A 22,476-nucleotide genomic window follows, 5' to 3' on the forward strand; every position below is an offset into this window, starting at 1 on the left:
GATTTAATTAGTACTTCGTCGGAGTACCTACTAATTCCATTCGTCATGCACAGACGGCATGTCAGTCCTATCCTATCTATCCTGAGCCGCCTCTCACCCAGTAATAAGTAGTGTTGTGTGTAATTTTACTTTATGTACAATGTACATAAAAAATGTGCTAAAACCAGTTTATTATTGTAATTTTATTGATGAATAGATCGAGTTATATTTAGAATCGATCTTGTATATTTTGTGACATACTGCACTGGATCTTATTTAGCTATGAATTTAAAAGAAGTAAAAAAGAACATTAAATCTTATACAACGAAAATATCGATATTAATAATGTAAACACTCGTGTCGCATCACTATTGCGCAGAGACGGTGAGCGCGATCGGCGCGATGCACTGTTCCAAGCCGGCCTCAGCCTCTACGAACCGATTTCAACCGGTTTTCTACCAATCAACGAGCTTGCCTCTCCATCGACCAATCAGCGGCTATTTTGTTCAGTCACTCGCTCGCCGCCATATCTTGCGTGTCGTTTAGTTTCTATTATTTTCAGTAAATTGCGCTGATAGATTCGTAATTTTACTGATCTACTGTGAATTGGTGTTGTCCTGAAATAATTTAGAGTTGTTTTTTATAGGTATTGGAAAAGTTCAGTCCATTAATTTCGCGCGGTTCATTCGGGAAATAATGTTGGACAAGTGAAAGAGGAATTTGTGTTCAGAAAGTGTTGTGCTTTTTCCCTCGAGAACAAATGGTTGTAGAGGCAGTTTGTGGACCAGCTATGGTGTTTATCGGTGGCCGTTCGTTCCGTCTGGGATCTGGCGCTTTTATCTTCTTTAATTTGACGAGACAGGACTACAGCTGACGAGTATTATGCTCGTATTCGAGCAAAGACTTAGTGCGAGGAATATAGGTCGGGGAGTTGTGTTGGAGGCGCGACTCTTGCATGGGGTGGAGACGAGGGGCTGGCGCATGAATTTCTCCCTTCTGAAAGCGGAAGTTGAGATCCAAGCTGATCCCAAGACGTACAGAGAACTCGCAAGGAGGTTAAAAGCGGCGAACATCCACGTACGCCCGGCCAGGAGATCGATTCATGCGTAAATATCCAGAATTTTCCGATTTTAGTTAGTTTGGGCGACATACCGGCGTTAATTTGAAGGTGATGGGTATATTTTAGAACACTTTCAATGTCAACAGTTTCCTACAGCATATAAACAAATCACTTGACGATAAGCCATGTTTTTCAACAATTACTACATATCCTACACATTTTAGTACAAATAAGTACTAACTTTTATCATTAAGTTATCAAGATAGGACCTAATGTGGAGTTAAATTGTTCATAGGTAATTTTTTTAAATGAATTTCATTCATAATGCTAACCTATTTACTTATGTAATGTAACTAGCTGCGCTACCCAGGGCTTCACTTTCTTAGTAATTTTGGTATAAAAAGTACCTGTGTTATTCCAGGTTATATTCTACCCGTTTATCAAATTTCATAACAATTCAGTAGATTTTGTGTGAAAGAGTAACAACAACGTCTAAACATACATCCTCAGAATCTTTTGCATTTATAATATTAGTAGAGATTATTATAATATTTAACCTTACCTCTATATGTACCTATTTAAAGCAAATATATTGTCTTTCTTTTTCTTTACCTAAACCTGAAATAAGATTTAAAACCTGTACACTGTACATATACATAAATGGTGAAACAGACAGACAAACATTGGACAAATCAAGGAGTCACCATGGTAATTTTCAATATGATTAGATAAAAAACTTACCTTGAGAGTAATCCAGTATTTATTTTTATCGAAATGTTTCATGTTATCACACTAGATCTAAAAATATATTCATTTATTAGATTTTTTTTAAATAGTACTTTATTGCTGTCTTACTTCTTATTGAGTTAACACTCAATTGCATTGTTGTCTATTTATTTTTCTTGGTTGAGAACACCAGCACAAGGACCATTATTTCAAAGTATTTTGTAATTTCAATTCAATATGTTATAAAGAGAAGTTTATTATTTCAAGTTGTTAAAATTTTCATTTACAGAGTGTTAAGCATTATCAACCAAAAAGTTAAGACTTCTAAACCCTTTTAATTCCTTACAAAATCTTATTTGTTTAGGCTGTGTGTTTGTTTGTAAAAACTTTATAAGTACACCAATTAAAATTAATACAAGAAAGATACATACATATATGTGATCCTTTATATTTTTATTTTATTTGTTGAGTTAAAGGAAATGACAAATTCAACTTATAAACAGACCCAGAAATGTAACAGCTTATAACTAACGATATTGACACAAGGCAAGAATGCCTGTCTGCCTGGCAGCCTGCAGTGCCTACTTGAAATCTTAGAATTTTACTAATTAATAATAATAAGCTAAATATAGTGACATTCTATACATTATATAAATACAAAACTTAGTACACTCTGGTGTTAGATTACTTTAGGTTGTCTAAAGGCATCTGACATGACTTTCCACATAGCATGTGGCACATTTGTACCATTTTCGCACCTTCACGGGTTATTCAAACAATTCCTTCTGAAAACTGTAATATTTATCATGTATGGTTTTATAATTTTTTTTTTTGTTACAGTGTGACTCCAAAGAGTGTTGCGAGCTCTCATTTGGTCAACACCAAGCCTGTCTTGCCACAGCCTGGTAAATATTCTATATATTATTTATTATATTATTAGTAAAAAAAATATCTCTGCTCGGAATTGTCAGTGGCAAAAAGTAGCCTAAGTTAACTTTTCAAATATTTGCACCGATCACATGAATAGCTCCGTTTTGATGTGAGAGAAAGACAGACAAACAAACACTATTATAAAGCATTATAACATAACATAAAACTTTAAGTAATTTAAGATATAATTATTTTTTTTCTGTCAAATGTTTTCGGTGAACAGTGTTTCTGTCTGATGTTCCGCACTCTGATTATATTATTGTTTCAGCCGTCCTTGCCTCTACAAATCAGATGAAACCACTATATTGTCAAGAGTGAGTACTATTTTGATCAATACATTTATTTCTGTTAGCAATATCAGACCAAGTGGCTCAAGTAGAATACGAACTTTGGACCTTTCGACCACATGACGTTGTAACTCTTAAATAACTCTTTGTTACTGAATGAGAAATGAGGCGTGTGGTTCCCGCTTTAAAATATAACCACTTTATATGCTGACGGGGATACCACTCTATATGCTGACGGGGATACCACTCTATATGCTGACGGGGATATCGTACGATGGACTGAGGGAGATAAAAAGCCTTGATAGGCAACAACAGTATTCTCAAAGATAGTTGAAGTCATGCAGTTGAATCTTAAGCTTTTTTTAAACCAGAGTCCACGGCAACACAGCCAAGAATGATATCGGGAATACGCATGAATGACAGTGACGCCAAATAAAAAAATGTTGATTTTCTGGAACGACCCATCGTCCACAATCGAGTGACAGTCGACTATTGTTTTGCATTATAGTAGAACTATTAGATGTTTGATATATTTCTAGAATCGAGGAAAATGTCAATCGTCTCGGTACTCTCCAAAAATTAATAATTATTTAGATACAAATACTTGCTTGTATTAAAAATACAATAGTGTTTTTTATGTTTCTTTTTAATTTGATATTGTTATAGGATTTTTATTTTCTTCTTTTTATAAATACTGTAACTGGCACATTGTATATAAATATCAAATAATAAAAAAATCGGTACCGATCTATCTCTCTGGCTATCGATAATGATAGAACTATCATCGGCCGTTTATTATCAATAGGCATTTAACTATTGATAGTATCGATACTATCGATAGGTAAAGGCTTAGATGGCGATGCCTGTGCGAAGCGGAGACGAAAAAATAGGAAAGCGGCCCCTGGGCTCCGACTCTCAACGGCTGAGGGAACCGGCAAAACGCTCAGATGAGAGGGAGAGCTATCGTTTTTCTTCAAATTTAAATACATTTATTTTCATTGAAACTTCACATTTTTCTAGTAGAGTGTAGACTTAGGGTTGCCACTCAATATCAAATTTCATAAAAAAGGGCCCGGCTTTTTGAGCGTGAAGAAGTGACAAACATATTCACAAATTTTCGCCTATATAATATACTAGTAGTAGTAGTGTATGATACTATTTTTTATAGTACGGGTGGCAACCCTAGTGTAGACAAATATTTACGTTAAAAACAACTATTTTTCAATCGGTTTGTATTCAATACAGCTTCATTAGAGGCCGTCATTGTTGGAAATAGTTTGGCACCGAAATGTAACCATCTGTCATTGAATAAACTAGTTGTTTGCCACGAACTTAGTTAGACCTCGCGAACACAATAAATTTTGATGAATAATTATATTACAAAATTGTGAACATTTCAACAACGATTTTTGATGCCCCACGAACTTAAAAATTCTATTGACAGGTCCTACATACCTTTTCAATTTTATCAAAATCAGACCAACGGCAACGGTTTGAAAGTTATCGCGTTACAAACAAACGTACGTACGTACAAAAAATGTTGACAAACAAGTTGTAAAGTGCTTGCCTCTAAAACGAGAGGTCCCGGGTTCGATCTTCGGTTGGATCATGATGGGAAATGATCTTTTTCTGATTGGCCCGGGTCTTATCTTAAATATAGTATCGTTGAGTTAGTATCCCATAACACAAGTCTCGAACTTACTTTGGGGGCTAGCTCAAACTGTGTGATTTGTCTTAATATACTTATTTATTTATTTAGTTAGTTGACTTGTAGACCTCGCTCGCTTCGCTCGCTCGGTCAATTACCAATTCCTTTAAAACATAAAACTTATTAAAAACAAACATTTAACCAAGACACCGAAAACCGAGAATCTTAAAATTGTTGAAAACCAAATGAAAATCAGTGCAGTATTTCTTGAGTTTATCGCGAATAGACAAACAGAGGCGACAGAACTTCTTTTTAACCCCCGACGCAAAAAGAGGGGTGTTATAAGTTCAACGTGTCGTATCTGTCTGTGACATCGTAGCTCCCAAACGGATGAACCGATTTTGGTTTTTTTTTTGTGTGTCATAGATAATTTTATCCTGAGTTTTCTTAGCCATGTTTCATGAAAATCGAATATTGAAAGTCCGGGATTTTTTTAATTTGTCTAACAAATAAACTTGTAATAATATGTACTGATGTTAATGGGAACATTTTTGCCTCCAGTGGCGGGGAGATGAAAGTGACTAGTCCCCCGTGTCACTCTCCAGGCGCCATCTTGCCGGACCTGCCTCAGCCAGCCGAAGACCCCGACAAGGTCTGTGTCACCATCCGAAAATATTTCCTATAGGTTGTTGCTCTGTTCTGAATGTTTTTCAGAGCGTTTCGATGGCTGCGGTCGCGCTGTCATTGCAATTTTTGCAAATTTTAATAAAGACAAAAATCAGTTTTATCTGATTTTAAATCTGGTTGTTTGTTACCTGTTCACGCTCTATCGACTCAACCAATCTTCTTGAAATTATGCATACGTATAGTTTGAAATATGGAGAAGAACATAGGGTACCTTTCATCACGGAAAAATGTGTCCGTGGGAAACTTAATCGAGCGAAGCCGCGGGAAAAGGCTAGCAATATAATACGATAAAAAAAATTGCTGATATGGCTGTATTGCCGTGTCAGTGGGCGAAGTGCGAGAAGTGAAACGCATACCCGCACTAATCAGAAATGCTAGTAGTTTGTAGCTTTGTAAAATATAATTTAATTTGGAATGACGTGAAAAAGTTCCTGTGAAATTTCTTCTATGTATAAGTATGTGTAAGACCTATATTTGTTAATTGACGTCTTTGGAGAAAAGGCTGCGGTGAAGTTTGTTGCGCCGCTTCTTCTTCACCTGCGCTTTGGAAGTCGGCAGTAGACTTAGTTTAAGTATTTTTTTTGACGTCAATAAGTGATTTATATCATCCTAAATTGAATAAAGAATTTTTGAACCCCTCAGAACTCCGGTCTATCGAAGGAGGCGACGTCGAGTGAGACACAGGCGTGGCTTGCGCGCCACCGATTCACGCAGTACGCGGCCACGCTCGCCAACTTCTGCGGCGCCGATCTGCTCAGGTGAGACTCCAATTTTGTAGTTGACAAAGACAGAAAATTGTAAAAAATATGTAGGTATACAGGGTTACTGGTATCAAACGCAAAACCTCCTAAAGACTACATGGGTACATCAGAACAAGCAACGTTTATTCTACGATTTTTTTTTCATATAAAAAATAATAATCTAATTTGCAATTCCACACATCTTTAACTCTATGTAATAGCCAAGCAACACGAGACAGTACAGTAGCGTTATGTAGCGGAATCGAACATAGAGTTAACGTTTTATAGAAACGACATTAAAACTAAAAAAATGATTTTTATTGTATTTATTACGTTTAGACACAAGTCGTAGAACAAAAGATGTTAGTCTCTATGTATCTTATGCGTTTAGTTACTGAACATACAGTCGCAATTTTCTCACGTTGTGTATATGGTACAGGAATTATTGAAATCGATTCGGTAGTTTCAGAGATTACCTTCCTCAAACATACAAACTCTTTATAATAACAGTATAGATAAACTTGTGTTCTCCTGCAGATTGACACGAGATGACATCATACAGATATGCGGGCTCGCGGACGGGATCCGTCTGTTCAACGCGTTGCATGCCAAGTGAGTGTTACACCACGGAAGTGTCCGCCAACGACCCGCCACGGCTTTGCACGGGCGCAATATTTATTTTTTTATTTATTTATTAACATTTCTTACATCTAACATTACAGGTTATTACCTAATGCGTTAGAATGAGCCTATTGTAATCTGTAGCAAATCACATATAGTCCAATTCTTCAATATTATGCAAGTTACTACATATAAACCTTTCTCTTGAATGATTGAACCACTATCTATTTAAATAATATGCATTACAAATCAGTTGCGTAGTTTTGGAAATGCTAAAAAAAAACATCGCGAGATCAAGGGCCTTTTAGCGTGTACTGCCTTTGTTTTCGGTGCGTTATTTAAAATGAAGACCATTTATATTCTACTAACAGCCCCTCCCGGCTTCGCTTGGGTAAAAACATAATAAATTATACACGTAAACCTTTCTCAGGAATCACACTATCTATTGGTGAAAAGCGTATGAAAATCAATGCATTGTTCTGTAAACGCGTCTGTCTGTTGGCGATTAACTCAAAAACTACTACACGGATATCCATGCAGTTAGGGGCCGCTAGTGTAATATAAAATTTGACGTGAAAAATTGCCTGTGTGAAGGTTTAAATTTCTGAATAAATGATTTATTTATTAACACACAGAATAGATTACAATACAATAATTGATAAAAAGCGTTTGTTGGTTATTGTTCTCAAAATCATAAATATTTTCAATGACAGATATAATGATCTTATAACTAGGTATTGGCCCGTTACGTTGTCTGTCAGTCAGTCAGTATATATATATATGTATATATATATATATATATATATATATATATATATATATATATATATATATATATATATATATATATGTATATATTTTTGACGACCTCCGTGGCTTAATGGTCATCATGCCCGACTGCTACAGTGGAGGTCCCGGGTTCGAATCCCGGTCAGGTCAACATGAAAAATGATCTTTTTCAGATTGACCTGGGTCTTGGATGTTTATCTATATATGTATATGTTATAGAATATAGTATCGTTGAGTTAGTATCCCATAACACAAGTTTCGAACTTACTTTGGGGCTAACTCAATCTGTGTCATTTGTCCCTATTTATTTATTTATTTATTTTATTTTATATATATATATATATATATATATATATATGTATATATATATATATATATATATATATATATATATATATATATATATATATATATATATATATATATATATATCTCTTGCGTTACTGATTGACTGACAGTATATATATAATATACCACATACTGTTCTATATAAATATGTTAGGACGAAACACACAGATTGAGTTAGCCCCAAAGTAATCGGGGATAACCGGGGATCGAACCCGGGACCTCTCGGTTCAGTGGCAAGAACTTTGCCACTGCGCCACCGAGGTCGTCGTATATATAATATAACAGTATCTGGTTGTAAGTTAGGTATGTATAATCCAATGAATGATTTTGATTGATTGGTGTCTGTGGTGTGTCACGGCGCAGACGCATCGAGCCCTGGCTGACGGTGTACGTGTCCCCGGCCGGCAGCGCGGAGTACAGCGCGCTGTATCTGCAGTCCGCGCGCGCGCGCGAGCTCACGTGCAAGCTGCGCGCGCTGCAGCCCGCGCGCAAGGTCACTGCGACACTCACATCTTTCTAATGGTCACTGATGTAACTTTGATGTGGGGCAATTTCGAGATAAAAAGTACCCCATGTGTTATTCCAAGGTTATATTCTATCCGTGTAACAAATTTCATAACGATCGCTCCAGTAGATAATGCGTGAAAAGGTAACAAACAAACGAACTTACTTTATAATATTAGTTGGGATTTATGGAGTGGTCCTAATGGCGGGCGCAACCACTCGTCACAATATACTACAACAATTCTCTCTCATCTGAGTGTCCGAGCCCAGAATCTGCTATCCTACTTTCCCGTATCCACCTCGCATAATATAACATCTTCTTCATAGTCGTATTCCTCATGGCTGAGAGTCGTGGTCATTACGTGGAATTAAACACACACAACAACTTTCTTGGCATTATTAATGGAGTGGTTTGCCATTGCCTTCTCCATTTCACACACAAGTTAATAATCAACCAGTGTGCAGGTTTCCTCACGATGTTTTCCTTCACCGGAAACAAATGGTGGTCAATGAAAACTATTATACATGAGTCAGATTGGTATACAAACTCATGTGACACGAGTAGGATTCGACCTGGGACCTTTCGATCCACAGGCGGGCGTCTCAACCATTACACCACCAACGCTTCATCGATATAACATCTATCCGTAGCTAATAATGGAGAAGGCAAACCACTCCATTAACAATGCCAAGAAAGTCGTTATATGTGTTTAATCCCACGTAATGACCACCACCCTCAGCCATGAGGAAAACGCTAATAATGTTTCCTTCCACAGGAATGCGAAACAGTGCTGGTGGCAGGACCGAACGGAGCTCGAGTGAGACTAACAGATGAATTGGTCAGACATCTTCCGGACAACTCCACTTACAAGCTCGAGAACATTGAAGACAATAAGGCTCTTCTTTTGTGTGCTACAAGCTGTAATAGTGCTGTGTAAACATCATATAATATTTTTAAGTACTCCTGAAGGTAGTTCGTCAAAAGTATGTTTGAGCTCTTGGACTATCCACCATTCGAGAGAAAATGGAGGCAACAAAGCACTGTTGTGTGCTACAAGCTGTTATAACGCTGTGTAAACGTCATACGTTTGACGTACTGCTCAAGAAAGTTCGTCAAATCGGACTACTAGCTCTTGGACAAATCAAACTTTCATCGGGAGCGGGAGTAAATCAAGGCAAAAAAGCACAAAAAGCTTACTTAACACAGCATAAAAAGCTGTGTAAACGTCATAGAACAGTGACGTACTGATGAATAACTAATTTGTCAAGTCTAGCTCTTGGACTATCCAACTATATTCAAGAGAAAATTGAGATAAATAAAGCCACGTGGCTTAACGCTTTGTTGTGCGCTACGAGCTGTCACAATGCTGTGTAAATGTCATAATCGTTTGACGTATGTACTGCTGAAGGAACTTCGTCAAACCAAAAGTCTGTTTCAGACTACTAGCTCCTGGACTAATCTATAATCGGGAGAAAGAGCTACCAAAAAAATAATTTTCTGAAACAATGGTACATCATTCCCTGATAATCCTCGGATCAAAGGAAATAAAGGATATACTCGTATATATTGCCGTGAATATAATTTCTATATTTTTGTATGGACATAGTATGTTGTGAGGACCGTCGCTACTAACTGTTCATCTCATTTTTTGTATTATCTTTAGATCATAGAATCACAGGAGTAAGGAACAGAGGCAAAGTTTAATAAAATAGGCTATTTGACATTATTGATGCTACAAATTGTGGTCATCCTATTAGTTAATAGCTTAATTAAGCATATTTCGTTTTTATTTAGATTAATTTATGTGTGTATTTGGCGTAATAAAGGAAAATATAATATTTCACGTAATATAACATTTCAATAACTAGATGTTGCCCGGCGCTTCGCTCCCGTGAGAGTTTTGAGATGTCCATTTTTAATGGTGAAATAATTTTTGAAATCGGTTCGGTAGTTTCGGAGATTACCCGCGTTACATCGTGACAGAGGCAACTTTCTATAAGAAAGTTGCCTCTGTTACGATTCCTTACTCCTGTGATAGAATTTTGTGAGAAGCTCTTAGAAAACACAATTTAGTCATATAATGACTTGATTATGAAATATATTACTTATTTTTGACTTTAACGAAAAAACCTATATCAAAGTGATTTTGATCCATATTAATTTTTCTTTCTTTTGAAAATCTTTTTTCTTTTTTCTTTTCTTTTTTTTGAAAATCGCAGTTAAAAATTATCTTTTATTTATTCATTATACTTTTATGAAGTCTGTAATGGGTACAATAGAACTAGATGTTACATATTTAGATATTTAGATTTGTATAATGTATAACCCGTTAAGCATTTATATTCTGATTAAAGCGATACCAGCTCAGTGTTAAAAGATGATTTTGAAATAAAACACGCTAAAATTGAAAATCAAGTAGCTTTTTTGAAGGATAGTAACCAGTATAATTAATTATCCACAACGAAGTTATTGGGGTTCAAAATTGGCCTGAATAGCTTCGAGAAAGGATGGTACGGCCGTCATATTAGTAGATTTTAATTTTGTGATATATATATTTTTTACTAACGGCCCATCCCGTCTGCTCGGGTATAACCTTAATAAAAAAGTAGCCTAAATTACTCTTAAAGATTTCGTCTATCTCTATGCCAAATTTCTTCAGAATTGGCCCAGTAGTTTAATTTTATATTTTATAGTTCAGGCAGCTAAATTAGTATTAAAACTAAAGTATGGCAAACAGTCTTTACGCCATACTTAGAAGTTTAGATATTATTGTACCGAAAAAAATAAATTTGTGCCTTCGAAGTGTCATAAGTATTTGTTTATGTGACGTCCCATGGGTAAATGCCTTATGGTCGATTTTAACCCCCCACTACAGAAGGAGGGGAGTTGTTAGTCTAATGTGTCTGTATCTGGTCCGTGGCGATTTTGATCTAGTTATTTGGAAAACAAATTTAATAGGGATTGTTCTTCGCTGTTTGGAAAATGTGCGTTCAGCCGATTGGAAACCGTCAGCTCTCTTCTAGCTGATGATGTTAGCAAATTGGGAATTATGAATTATTAAATTATTAGTTTTTAATAATTTAATAGAACCATACATGACAGCTTAACAACTATCCAAATCCACCCTTTAACCTTTCTTGTTGCAGAAAGCCGTAGATAATAATAGATTAAAGAATCTCTTTTCGCGATGTAATATTTTCCATTATAATTAAGCTGAATGTATAAGAAGACATATACTTTCTGTATTAGGCAAAATTAAAGAGTAGAACGTTACTCAAAACAATAGATACAAGAGGTAATATATTGGCCATCTACGATACGATATTGTGAATTGTGTCGTAGATGGCCAAACATATGTTTTATGTTGTGCAATAAATAAGGTTTAAGTAAATAAATTTCAGAAACACACATAAAGACTCAAAAAAGGGTCTGAAGCAGAATGGGCGCTTCGCAAAATGGGAATTTCGCAAAATGTGCACTTTTCTAGGATACTTTACTTTACCCTCCATAGAGGTACCTTTACTAGTGGAACATCACATATAAAAAAATATATAATACTTAATATACATTTAACAGTGGCAAATATTATGTCGGACATAGTCGGTTGTTATAAAGCCAAAGGCTTTCACATTATAATTTTACCAAATGATATTTTTTTTCCTAGGCTATCATAGGTTATTAATGTTATTTATTAATATCTATTACGAAAGTTTTTTTGGGATAAGTTTTTTAGCCGAAGTGTTTATTTAGGCCGTGCTCGCACGAATATTGTCAAGAATAGTATCGATTACGGCAAAATTTGTATCGATTGAATAGTTCGTTAGAGGCGCTGTTAATTTTCTATATAAATTTCGTCGATGGCGATACTCGCAAAAGCTCGTGCCCCGGTACCAATTAAAATCTTAAAAAACTTTTTAATATATGATTAGTTTAGTTTGTAATAGTATTTTTTTATCAACTTGAGATATTGCAATAATACCGAGAAATATATAACAAAAACTCCTTTTTACATCACTAGAGATCGCAAAACTCGGTAGGGGTAGGTTATGATGCATATTATTTTTTCTGACAAATTGTTAGATATCTAGATTACATCATTAATGTGTTGTTATAATTTAAGAGTGTTACGACTAAAAATATACTAAAACTCATCTCCGTTATTGTGACATTTTGAGTAACTGACATTCTGCATCTATTTGATCCAACTGCGATCTCTGGTCATTTGTCATGTATCCTATCAAATACAATATGTTATATTGTTGTATTTTGTGTTGAGCAATATTTATTTAGCAGATTAATTTGACAAAGAAACAAACCTCTTGAAAGATCAGTTTGGGATTAGACAAAGTATCAAAATAGAAGTATGCACAGTTTTATGATATAATACTTGAAATTATTACTTTACAAACTAGCACTAGCAACCCGTCCTTGCTTCGCTCGGGTAAAACCATAATAATAAATAATACACCTATATCTTCAACTTGAATCACGAACGAAGCGTCGTTCGCTTAGATCTTTAAAACTACTCTAACCTATTTAGATGCGGGTTTTTAAAATAGATATTGTGATTTCTGAGGAAGATTTAGGTGTACAATTATCATAATATCATCATAATAAAATATAAGGGACGGACCGCCAGTGAATTATAATTGACTCAATCAAATGTTTTTTGCATTTGGCTTGTTTCTTTGGGAAATTTCATGCTAAAAACGCTATAAAAATTGTAGAATTTTCATGAATTATGTATGTCAATATAGGGACTGTATGCCTTTAAAAGTGCCTTCCGCGCGTGTTGCCCCTACGGAGTATATAGTATTACGGTATTTTTTTTAAGAACTGTACACTTGTATATGCTATTAGTTAGAATAGTTTGTAGTCAAAATAAATTTATATAATCTTATTTTTCTTTTATTCTTGTCGCCTGTAAACACCCAGTCACTTAAATTAAATACTTTCAACATTTTATGCAGTGTAAACAAATTTGCCCTGTACTCGTATAGTATAGCTTCATTTTATTGTACCTAGTGTTTTCGTGCTCCCAGCGCGAACATAGCGGATACCCAGCGGGAAACGGGGCGGGACAAGAAACGGTACGTGATGCCTACATTGTAGAAAACGAAATTGGACAGGTTGCGGTTGCGAAGCGGAAAACGGGAAATTGAACTAAATGAGATGAGAATAAACATGAATTTGAATCATGTAATACCTATATGTTTACCAGTCTTATGTCGGCTCCACACTATCGCGGAGAAGTTCGGCGAACTGACGGATTTGGCATACATTGTTGGTTTTTCATTGCGGTAAATAAAAGCACTCATATGAACTACGCAATGTTCATGCGTTCGCGTTCGACGATAGTGTGGAGTCAGCATTACAGAATACGTGATAGAAGAATGACAGATTTTACTTCATTACTTTTAAGAAATTAAATTCTCGTGGGCAAAAGTATGTACAATAAGTAAATGCGACAGCGACTTCTTTTATAATATGTAACGATAAGTATTTAAGTTATCCCCACTATTTCTCATCGCATTGACTTAGTTACGTCCTCAAGCATGTAAAACCTAATAAATCGAAGCGCAACACGGTGCGAAGCTACCTACACATAAACATATCAACACACACATTTTCACATTACAATGTCGCGTCAGCCGCCGTTAAAAAAATCGAGCAAAACTCGGTCGTCGCGCGCCGGCCTCCACTTCCCAGTGGGCAGGATCCACAAGATCCTCCGCAAAGGAAACTTCGCGCCGCGCATCGGAGGCGGAGCGCCGGTGTTCCTGGCGGCGGTGCTGGAGTACCTCGCGGCGGAGCTGCTCGAGCTGGCGGCGGACGCGGCGCGGGACAGCCACAAGAGCAGGCTCGTGCCCAGACACGTGCTGCTGGCAGTCAGAGGCGACGAGGAGCTCAGCCGCGCGCTGGCCGGCGTCACTGTCGCGCAGGGCGGCGTGCTGCCCGCCGTACACTCCCAGCTGCTGCCCAAGGCCGCCGCCAAACAGACGCACTGACGCTGTGCTGTCCACGATACTAATCATTTAGTTCGCTTATTTTGTGATGATGACCTAATCATGGTCTGATTGACAAAGTCCTTTTCAGGACTGCAGATTATCTAGTTTCTTTGAATAATAAAGCACCGTGCACCATTTTCATCAAAAGAAGTAAAATAGCTAGTGTTTTTAAAACATGATGTGGGTAACGATGTAAAAATAATTTAGGTAACATTCTTAATGTATTGTTCATAAACGTCTTCTTTTTCGTTTCAAGTGTGCTAACACGTGTCAGATTTTATTCATGTCGCCTAATGGCATCTGAAATAACTTACCACCTACCTATATCTAGTACTTTTTGAGATTATTTAGGCAGGCAATTTACTACAAACCCACGCATTAACGGAATAAGACTTTATGCCAAGAAACAAAAAACATTCAGCCCTGAAAAGGACTTTGTCAGGTCCAATGCCAAAATACCTAATCAATTTACAATATTTATAAAATTATTCACTTTTATGAATCATCCGCCAAAGCCATACAACGTGCGTCCCTGTCTCTTCAAGGCGTAGACGACGTCCATGGCCGTGACAGTCTTCCTCTTCGCGTGTTCCGTGTACGTGACAGCGTCGCGGATTACATTTTCCAAAAACACTTTCAAAACTCCTCTGGTTTCTTCGTAGATCAGCCCAGAAATTCTCTTCACTCCGCCTCGTCTCGCCAATCTTCTGATGGCTGGTTTTGTTATGCCCTGGATGTTGTCACGCAACACTTTCCTGTGACGTTTGGCGCCACCCTTTCCCAAACCTTTCCCGCCTTTTCCGCGACCTGTCATTTTTCACTTTTTAATTTTCACACGCGACGGATAATCGGCGAATGGGTAAGAGATGCTGCTTTTGTGCGTTTTTATATCATCGCTAAGCGGCATTGAGATTTATGAGGGTAGTTTTATTATTTTACAACATAAGATATTATTAGAGGCAAAATCGCATATGAGCACATCATATGTAGGTAACATAGGTAGATAATTTAATCAATTGGCCAGTTGTATATAATATCATTTTTTTACCTAATTAAGTACTTCAACTAATGTTTCTTCTACACAATTTTAGTGACTAGTCTCTGCCCGCGGCTTCGCCTGCGTTAATTTCGTGCGTCCGCTATTAAATAATTATCTATCAATATCTCAAGTTCTAAGCAACGTGTCGCGATGAAATCTACATACCAGGTTTTAAGTCAGAATATTCGCTATACAGCTGTGAAAACGGCATCAAATACCATTCAGTACTTTTTGCGTGATTCGCGAACAAACATATAGACAGACAGACAAACAAAAATTCAGTACAATACGAGTCGAGTAGATAGTGTCATTCCTGAAGCTTTAGGTGTAGGTACTAATATAACTTATATTGTGGAACGAACGAAGCTGGAAGTAATTTAAAAGCCAATTATAAGTTAAAAAAAAAATAAACTTTTCCTCATTTGGAAAATTTTTGACAGATTAAATCCTTTTGTCTGTCCAATAAAAATTAAAGGAACATTAAAATATTATCATGCGATACAAGATAACGTTTTATCCACGACGGCGTGAATGACAAGAGAATTGAGTGGCTATTTTATCGATAATTCTTTAATCTGATATCATTATCAATTAGTTAATTACAGTGATTTATTAATTGTTTGTCTAGGATGCGGTTCGCACTCCCCTGTGTCCAAAAGCGAGACGAGGATGGCGTCAATTCGAGGCAAATTGACAGGGAAATTAAGAATTGGATTAAATCCTACAATGATGTGCGTAATCTTTACGATTTTATCTTTTTGATATGTTTGTGCAGTGCGAAATTAATGCAATTCGTGGCAATCTTCTATATTAGTATTAATAGCAACTAATCTAATTTAACTTACTTCTAATAGGTCAGTGAGTATTGTGTCTGTGATGGTTAAATCTATACTATAATTATAATGAGGTAAGCGTTTGTGAGTTTGTATGTTTGAGGCGGGTAATCTCCGAAACTACCGAATCGATTTCAAAAATTATTTCACCATTAGATAGGTACATCCAAGATGGCTATAGAAGCCCCTGGCAACATCTAAGTGTATAAATATTTTGACTATGTAATGCCGGCTCCACGCTATCGCGGAAATGTCCGCTGAGCTTGGTATTCGATATACATTGATGGTTTTTCAGTGAGATAAATAAAAGCGGTGGTGGTGTAATGGTTAAGACGCCCGCCTGTGGATCAAAAGGTCCTCCCAGCTTCGAATCCTACTCGTGCCATAAGAGTTTGTATTCAAATCTGACTAGATATTAGTTTTCATCGACTACGACTTGCTTCCGGTGACGGAAAACATCATCATGAATCGTATATTAGGAATCTTGCAAGGGAGTTTCGACTATTTGCCACTAGATGGCGGTAGGTGGTCACAAACATAATTTCAGATCACCTAATATAGTCTGTGTTTCAGATCACTTAGATCGTTTACTCTTGCTCTATTCTATTACAAACAAGATCGGATTGAGTCGACCGATGCACTCACGATGCACCCAAAGCAGTTTATATAATTACTTCCAGTACCTACCCAAAGTATTTACGATCCAGACTCTTGTGACAAATTTCATTCGTTTTTTTACGTGCAGGACTATGAAATATCCAGACATCGAAACAAATCTTCGTGATTAGAAATCTCGCTCGGTGCTATTTTAGGCCGGGACTCACCTCACAACATTCTTTAACTTTTTATTTGTGTTAATAAAAAGTTACTGTTTCAGGCAATCAAATTACTTTTGCTCGGGACGGGCGAAAGCGGGAAAACAACTATAATAAAACAAATGAAAATCTTGCACGTGCAAGGGTTTTCCCCCAGGTGAGGCTATAATACCCTCTTGTAATCACTAGTTAGTAAAGCTTACACTTCAGTAAGACACCATCGAAACGATCCGAACGCATCGAACCAATCACATTGCGCCATTGTGACGCAACGACAACCACACTGCAATGTGATTGGTTCGCTGCGTTTCACTTCGAATCGATGGATCGAGATCGAGACGTGAAATGCAAGCCCACACTAACACCTCTGAGCCGCGTCCTTATTGCTCCGTCGTGCTCCGTTGTTTTCTATACGGAATTAGTAGGTACTCCGCGTACGATGTACTTTTTTAATCCATGGGTTTGACACTGACCTGAGTTGACGTACGTCGAAACTTAATAGAATTTCTACGTTCTACGCATGGATTTAGTAAGCACTACTAAGTACCTACTAATTCCATGGTTCTCATGAAATTAGTAGGTACAAGTACTTATTAAATCCATGATGGTTCTACATTGAACCGTCGATGGAATGTCAACATGAAGGAAAATGTCGTAGCGGCAGCGCAACTGAGCAATTTTTATTCTATAAAGTATCATCGTTTTGACGAACGATGGAGCCAGACAAAAAAAACATAACGCCGCCGGCTACAGACAGACGCGAAGGCACAGGCAGGCAGGCAGACACTGCTTAGTTTGTATGAGATCTTTTATTTACCGCAAAGAAAAACCAGTAATGTACGTCAAAACTATTTGACGATAATGTGGAGACGGCATATGAAGATGTAATACAAATCTAAATTTTTTCCAGCGATCGAGCAGAGAAAGTAAAATACATTCGGCATAATGTCCACGAATCCATTTACGATATAGTCCGCAACATGAGCGGGCTAAGTATACCGCTACAGAGCCCTAAAAATGTGCAGGCGCAGCAGTTCATACTGAAGTGTGGGCCGGATGGACCGCCAGAGTATACTGAGGTAGGTACCCCTACTAAATTATAAACAAGCTGCCCGTCCCGGCTTCGCTCGGGTGAAATTTTGAGTTTATCGCTTTATTTCAGGAATATTTTGATTTTGTGAGAAAGCTGTGGCATGACGCTGGAGTAAAGGAGTGTTTCAAGAGGTCCAATGAGTATCAGCTGATTGACAGCGCTGAATAGTGAGTATCATGACTTATCAATAATCCAGGTTCATATCACAAAAATAATTACAAATTTACAAGAAATTTATCATAACGCCATCTATCGTCAAATAGTAGTACCACAGCATTAAAGTAGACAGCACCATCTTATATCGAATAGTAACATAAACTTTGCACTTCTGGTTTTAAAATCGTGTCAATAGATGGCGCTATCAAAATGTATTCATTTTCATTTCATATTTTTTTACTAATGATTAATAATTTTCAGTTTTTTGAATAGAATAGACCTTTTAGAGAAACCAGACTATGTGCCGTCAGATGCCGATATATTAAGATGTCGACAGAAAACTACTGGGATTCAGAAAATCGAATTTAAAGTCAAGGTAAGAGCTTGCCATTCTTTTTATGTATAAATGCATAGTTATAAGTTTACGCTAAGTATTTTCCCAGTTTAAACTTAAATAGTGAATTAAAATAAAATTAAACTTTCAAAAGCAGTGTTGCTATGTTTTCTTGTGGCATATTTCAGGTGCCTAAGTCAATGCAAGGTGGAGTCCAAGATTTCTGGATGTTCGACGTTGGCGGGCAGAGAGGGGAGAGGAAGAAATGGATACAGGTTATAAAATACATAAAAATTGATGTTAGAAATTATTTAATACCAAAAATATTCTTTGGGTATCATACGAGGCGATTAAGAGATCAGCCTTGACAGCTAATAGAATAAAATAACATTTCTCAGGCAGTCGTAAAATCACAGCTAAATAAGTATTTCCAAGTTTATTTTTCATTGCTGTGAGGAGGTATCGATCGTTTAAAAAAAGTTAAACAAATGCTGAAGTGGAGTTTATTAGCAACAAACCCTAATCTATTTTTTTTCTATTTTTTGGCAAAGAATCGCCGCAGCGTGACAAATTGTTGCAGCGTTTTTAAAAAATAACGCTTCGGAGATGGTTGCTTTATAAAATTTACTTAACAGACGTCAAATTGTACTCGTAAGCCGAGAAATTATGACTTTCTAAAAGAGCGAAATATGATATAATTTTTTTTATTTTTGCTTAATCTATGTTTGAAATAAAAAGAATAATTATGATTTTTTTTGTAATAAAAAAATAGAGCTTTGACTATGAAATACTTTTTCTTCGACCAGGTATTCGAAGGCATCCACGCCATATGGTTTCTAGTCGCGTGCAGCGACTTCGACCAGACGCTGAGAGAGGACACCTCTCAGAACCGCCTTAGAGAAGCGCTGGTGTTGTTCCAAGATGTCTGGCTCAGTAGGTGAGTTGTCATTTTTCTCTCTCATCTCCACATATTACCTGCTACCTTCGAGGCAGCGACATCGTAAAAAATAACCTCAAAATGTTGAAGATTTTGGCTTTATTGTGCACTAGCGGCCCGTCACGGCTTCGCTCAGATAAAATCATAATAAGTTACACACCTAAACCTAGTTTATAATATCATTTATCTACAAGTAGCACATGAAGGTTCTTCATAAATACTTAATTCAAAACTGGCCGATTTAAAAGGAGTTCACGAGGCGAGGTCTTTTTTTTCTTCACAGTCAAAACAACCCGTTAAGTGTGCCAACTCCTAACTAAGCGAAAATAAGTTTGTTTGTTACCTCTTCACGCTCTATCTACTCAACCAATCTTCTTGAAATTTTGCATACATATCATTTGAAGTATGGAGAAGGACATATGGTACTTTTCATACCGAATAAATTACCATTTCCGTGGGAAATTCACGCCGGCGAAGCCGCGGGCAAAAGCGAGTTATAAAATAATGTGTGTGTGCTAACGAGTTTTATAGACTTTTCTCAGGCGCGAGGCCGTCGGCGGTGGGCGGATGTTGTCAACTGAACGCGAGATATTTAATCAACATAGAATGTTTTTATTTGTACACTTGTAGGTTCCTCTTGGAAGCAGGCCTGATAGTGTTCCTGAACAAGCAGGACCTGCTGCAGCAGAAGCTGGCGCAGGGCCGCGGCATAGCGCGCTACTTCCCAGAGTACGACAGCTTTCAGGCGCCCGGCGATGAATACAACAGAACTAAGCTGTTTATTAGGAATATGTTCGCTGTAAGTAACTAGGGTGTGCACGGTCTAGTTACTTTAATAAACGTGATCCTGCTAAGCTAATATAGGACTCTAAAAGACTTTTTACCAATTCTACTCGTATATCAGAAAGACCTCAGAGATATAGAATTGATGTTTCTTTTCGATGCATTTATCATTAAATTTGATGTCTGACATGACAACTACCGCCATCTAGTGGCGTGTAGCCGCATACAATAGTGTCAAAACAGTCGTTCAGAAGTTCTCTCACGATGTTTTCTTTCACAAATAACTAGTATTTAAAAAGAATTTTCCATGTTCAAAATAACCAAAGTCGAAAAGGATTTCCCAAGTCTGCTTTCTCCCATTGCGTTATGCTTTTGTTTAAGTTTTTAGTTTTTCTTTTTTCTAGCTTAATGGACAAACGAGCATGAGAATTGCCTGAATATTCATTCACATCGAGTGTGTTATTGCTAACTAACTGACACCAGTTCAGAAAGATATCTGTATCTTTCTGAACTGGTGTCAGTTAGTTAGCAATAACACACATAACTTTTACGACAACCTATCGCCATCTAGTGGCAAGTAGTCGCATACACAATAGTGAACTAAACTGTCCACCAACGTGCTGGGTTTCCTCACGATGTTTTCCATCACCGGAAGCAAGTGGTGGTCTATGAAAACTATATAGATAGACAATGTAAGACAACAACACAATACACAACCAGACTAAAAACACAAAATAAAACACAGTATTCACAAATCACAATTAAAAAGCAAGTGTACTGTCTTGCAGCAATACAAAAAGGCCCATCTCAGTACATCTCATACACTGATTTTCAGATGAGACCTGAGTCAGTGTGCGAACGGTGTGTGTGTATAATAACAGTGAGGAAGGATATATATAACTAAGATTTATATATTACTTATACAATAAACATTGATTGTAGCTACATACACGTACCCAACATAGTAAACAAAGAAAAATAAAACACTACATATGTAAATTAGGACCAGAAAAGGATGCTAAAGTACATATATATAACGCCAGATGGTATAATACGTATTAAAACTACAGGACGTAACAAAAAAGAAACGCGAACGCAAGCCCCAGTCGTCAGCGGAGAGCTTCGTAATACAAGAAGTGAGTCAACCACGCGAATGTTACTTCCACTACACCACGGCGACCGACACGGACAACGTCCGGACCGTGTTCAAAGATGTTCACCAGATGATCCTCACTAATATACTGACTAATATTGGTGTTTATTAAGCCGTTTTGATGAACACAATCAACAAAAACATTACAAAATCGTCTACACAAAAAATAATATACCTAAGTACTAACATAATGTGTAAAAAAAAATGGAAACTAATTAAAACAAACTACTTATGTTAAAAAAAGGATAAGAACATTTTTTTGCTTGCATAAAAAAATGTGAGCATAAAATACGCGTGTCGAGCGATGTGTAAATGTTTTTTATGTGTGTAGGTATTTTTGTTGGTTGTTTTCAAAAAAACTTTCGCTGGAGATCCGGCTTTTGGGATGTGAGGTATCAGAAAATGAGTGCACTTTTTATTTTCATTTAAAAAAAAATCTGTTAATTCCAAAATCTGACTGCATCCCGAGTTATTTATGTTGTAACGTAACCCTATGTTGATTTGTCTAAATTAAATTATTACCCATAAGAAATATTAGTCTATTACTGACACCCACACAAGTGAAATTTGCACGTAAATATTCCCCAAGAAAACAAACAATTTATACAGAGGTGGAAAACGACTTTAATTAGGTAGGTATGTTTCTTCTTTGTATAAGTAGTGGTCCTATTAATTATTTTTTATCAGTTTTAATTTAGCTGTATAAAGTAGCATAAATTAAAATAATAAATGTTTACTTAAAAAAAAAAACCTATTATTTATTCAAAAATAGTTATAAATAAAAAAATGATTTCTATTTTTTTATCTCTGCTAATAGGTAGGTTACTACGTATAATTAGGTACCTATACTTACTTATTTAGTTTATGAGGTGTATATGTATTAGTCGTGTAATGATTACAGTTGGGAAAAATTAATTACATAATCAAACATAATAACCTATATCGGTGAGATGAGTTATAGATTAAATCTCACGGTATCGGAATGGCGGATACAAAGACCATTTA

General features: G+C 36.6%; 4 protein-coding genes across 10 annotated transcripts in view; 3 read left to right on the forward strand and 1 right to left on the reverse strand.

The window, feature by feature from the left end:
- gem (gemini) overlaps positions 1 to 13,220 on the forward strand; it is a 43,172-nt gene extending 29,952 nt beyond the window's left edge. For 6 of the 7 annotated variants that reach the window (XM_053765293.2, XM_053765294.2, XM_053765295.2 and 3 more), the window contains 7 exons: positions 2,606 to 2,670; positions 2,964 to 3,009; positions 5,192 to 5,282; positions 5,960 to 6,075; positions 6,595 to 6,669; positions 8,179 to 8,308; positions 9,096 to 13,220. In XM_053765293.2, the coding sequence (XP_053621268.1) occupies positions 2,606 to 2,670; positions 2,964 to 3,009; positions 5,192 to 5,282; positions 5,960 to 6,075; positions 6,595 to 6,669; positions 8,179 to 8,308; positions 9,096 to 9,257 (685 nt within the window). In that variant the 3' untranslated portion in view covers positions 9,258 to 13,220. The remainder of the gene's footprint in view (positions 1 to 2,605; positions 2,671 to 2,963; positions 3,010 to 5,191; positions 5,283 to 5,959; positions 6,076 to 6,594; positions 6,670 to 8,178; positions 8,309 to 9,095) is intronic. The other variant, XM_053765300.2, reaches the window with a different exon arrangement.
- Positions 13,221 to 13,910: 690 nt separating this feature from the next.
- Positions 13,911 to 14,423, forward strand: LOC128681434 (histone H2A-beta, sperm-like). The gene has a single exon (XM_053765309.2). The coding sequence runs from the start codon at positions 13,960 to 13,962 to the stop codon at positions 14,326 to 14,328; it is 369 nt and encodes a 122-aa protein (XP_053621284.1). The 5' UTR covers positions 13,911 to 13,959; the 3' UTR covers positions 14,329 to 14,423.
- Positions 14,424 to 14,743: 320 nt separating this feature from the next.
- LOC128681435 (histone H4) lies at positions 14,744 to 15,201 on the reverse strand. The gene has a single exon (XM_053765310.1). The coding sequence runs from the start codon at positions 15,140 to 15,142 to the stop codon at positions 14,831 to 14,833; it is 312 nt and encodes a 103-aa protein (XP_053621285.1). The 5' UTR covers positions 15,143 to 15,201; the 3' UTR covers positions 14,744 to 14,830.
- Positions 15,202 to 15,939: 738 nt separating this feature from the next.
- Galphaf (G protein alpha subunit f) lies at positions 15,940 to 22,178 on the forward strand. Its single transcript, XM_053765302.2, has 9 exons — positions 15,940 to 16,098; positions 17,078 to 17,172; positions 17,926 to 18,094; positions 18,178 to 18,275; positions 18,526 to 18,640; positions 18,787 to 18,873; positions 19,405 to 19,535; positions 20,166 to 20,334; positions 21,389 to 22,178. The coding sequence occupies exons 1-9, from the start codon at positions 15,997 to 15,999 to the stop codon at positions 21,581 to 21,583; spliced, it is 1,161 nt and encodes a 386-aa protein (XP_053621277.1). The 5' UTR covers positions 15,940 to 15,996; the 3' UTR covers positions 21,584 to 22,178.
- Positions 22,179 to 22,476: the final 298 nt, after the last annotated feature.

This window comes from Plodia interpunctella, chromosome 27, assembly GCF_027563975.2.
Source record: "Plodia interpunctella isolate USDA-ARS_2022_Savannah chromosome 27, ilPloInte3.2, whole genome shotgun sequence".
Lineage (NCBI taxonomy): Eukaryota > Metazoa > Arthropoda > Insecta > Lepidoptera > Pyralidae > Plodia > Plodia interpunctella.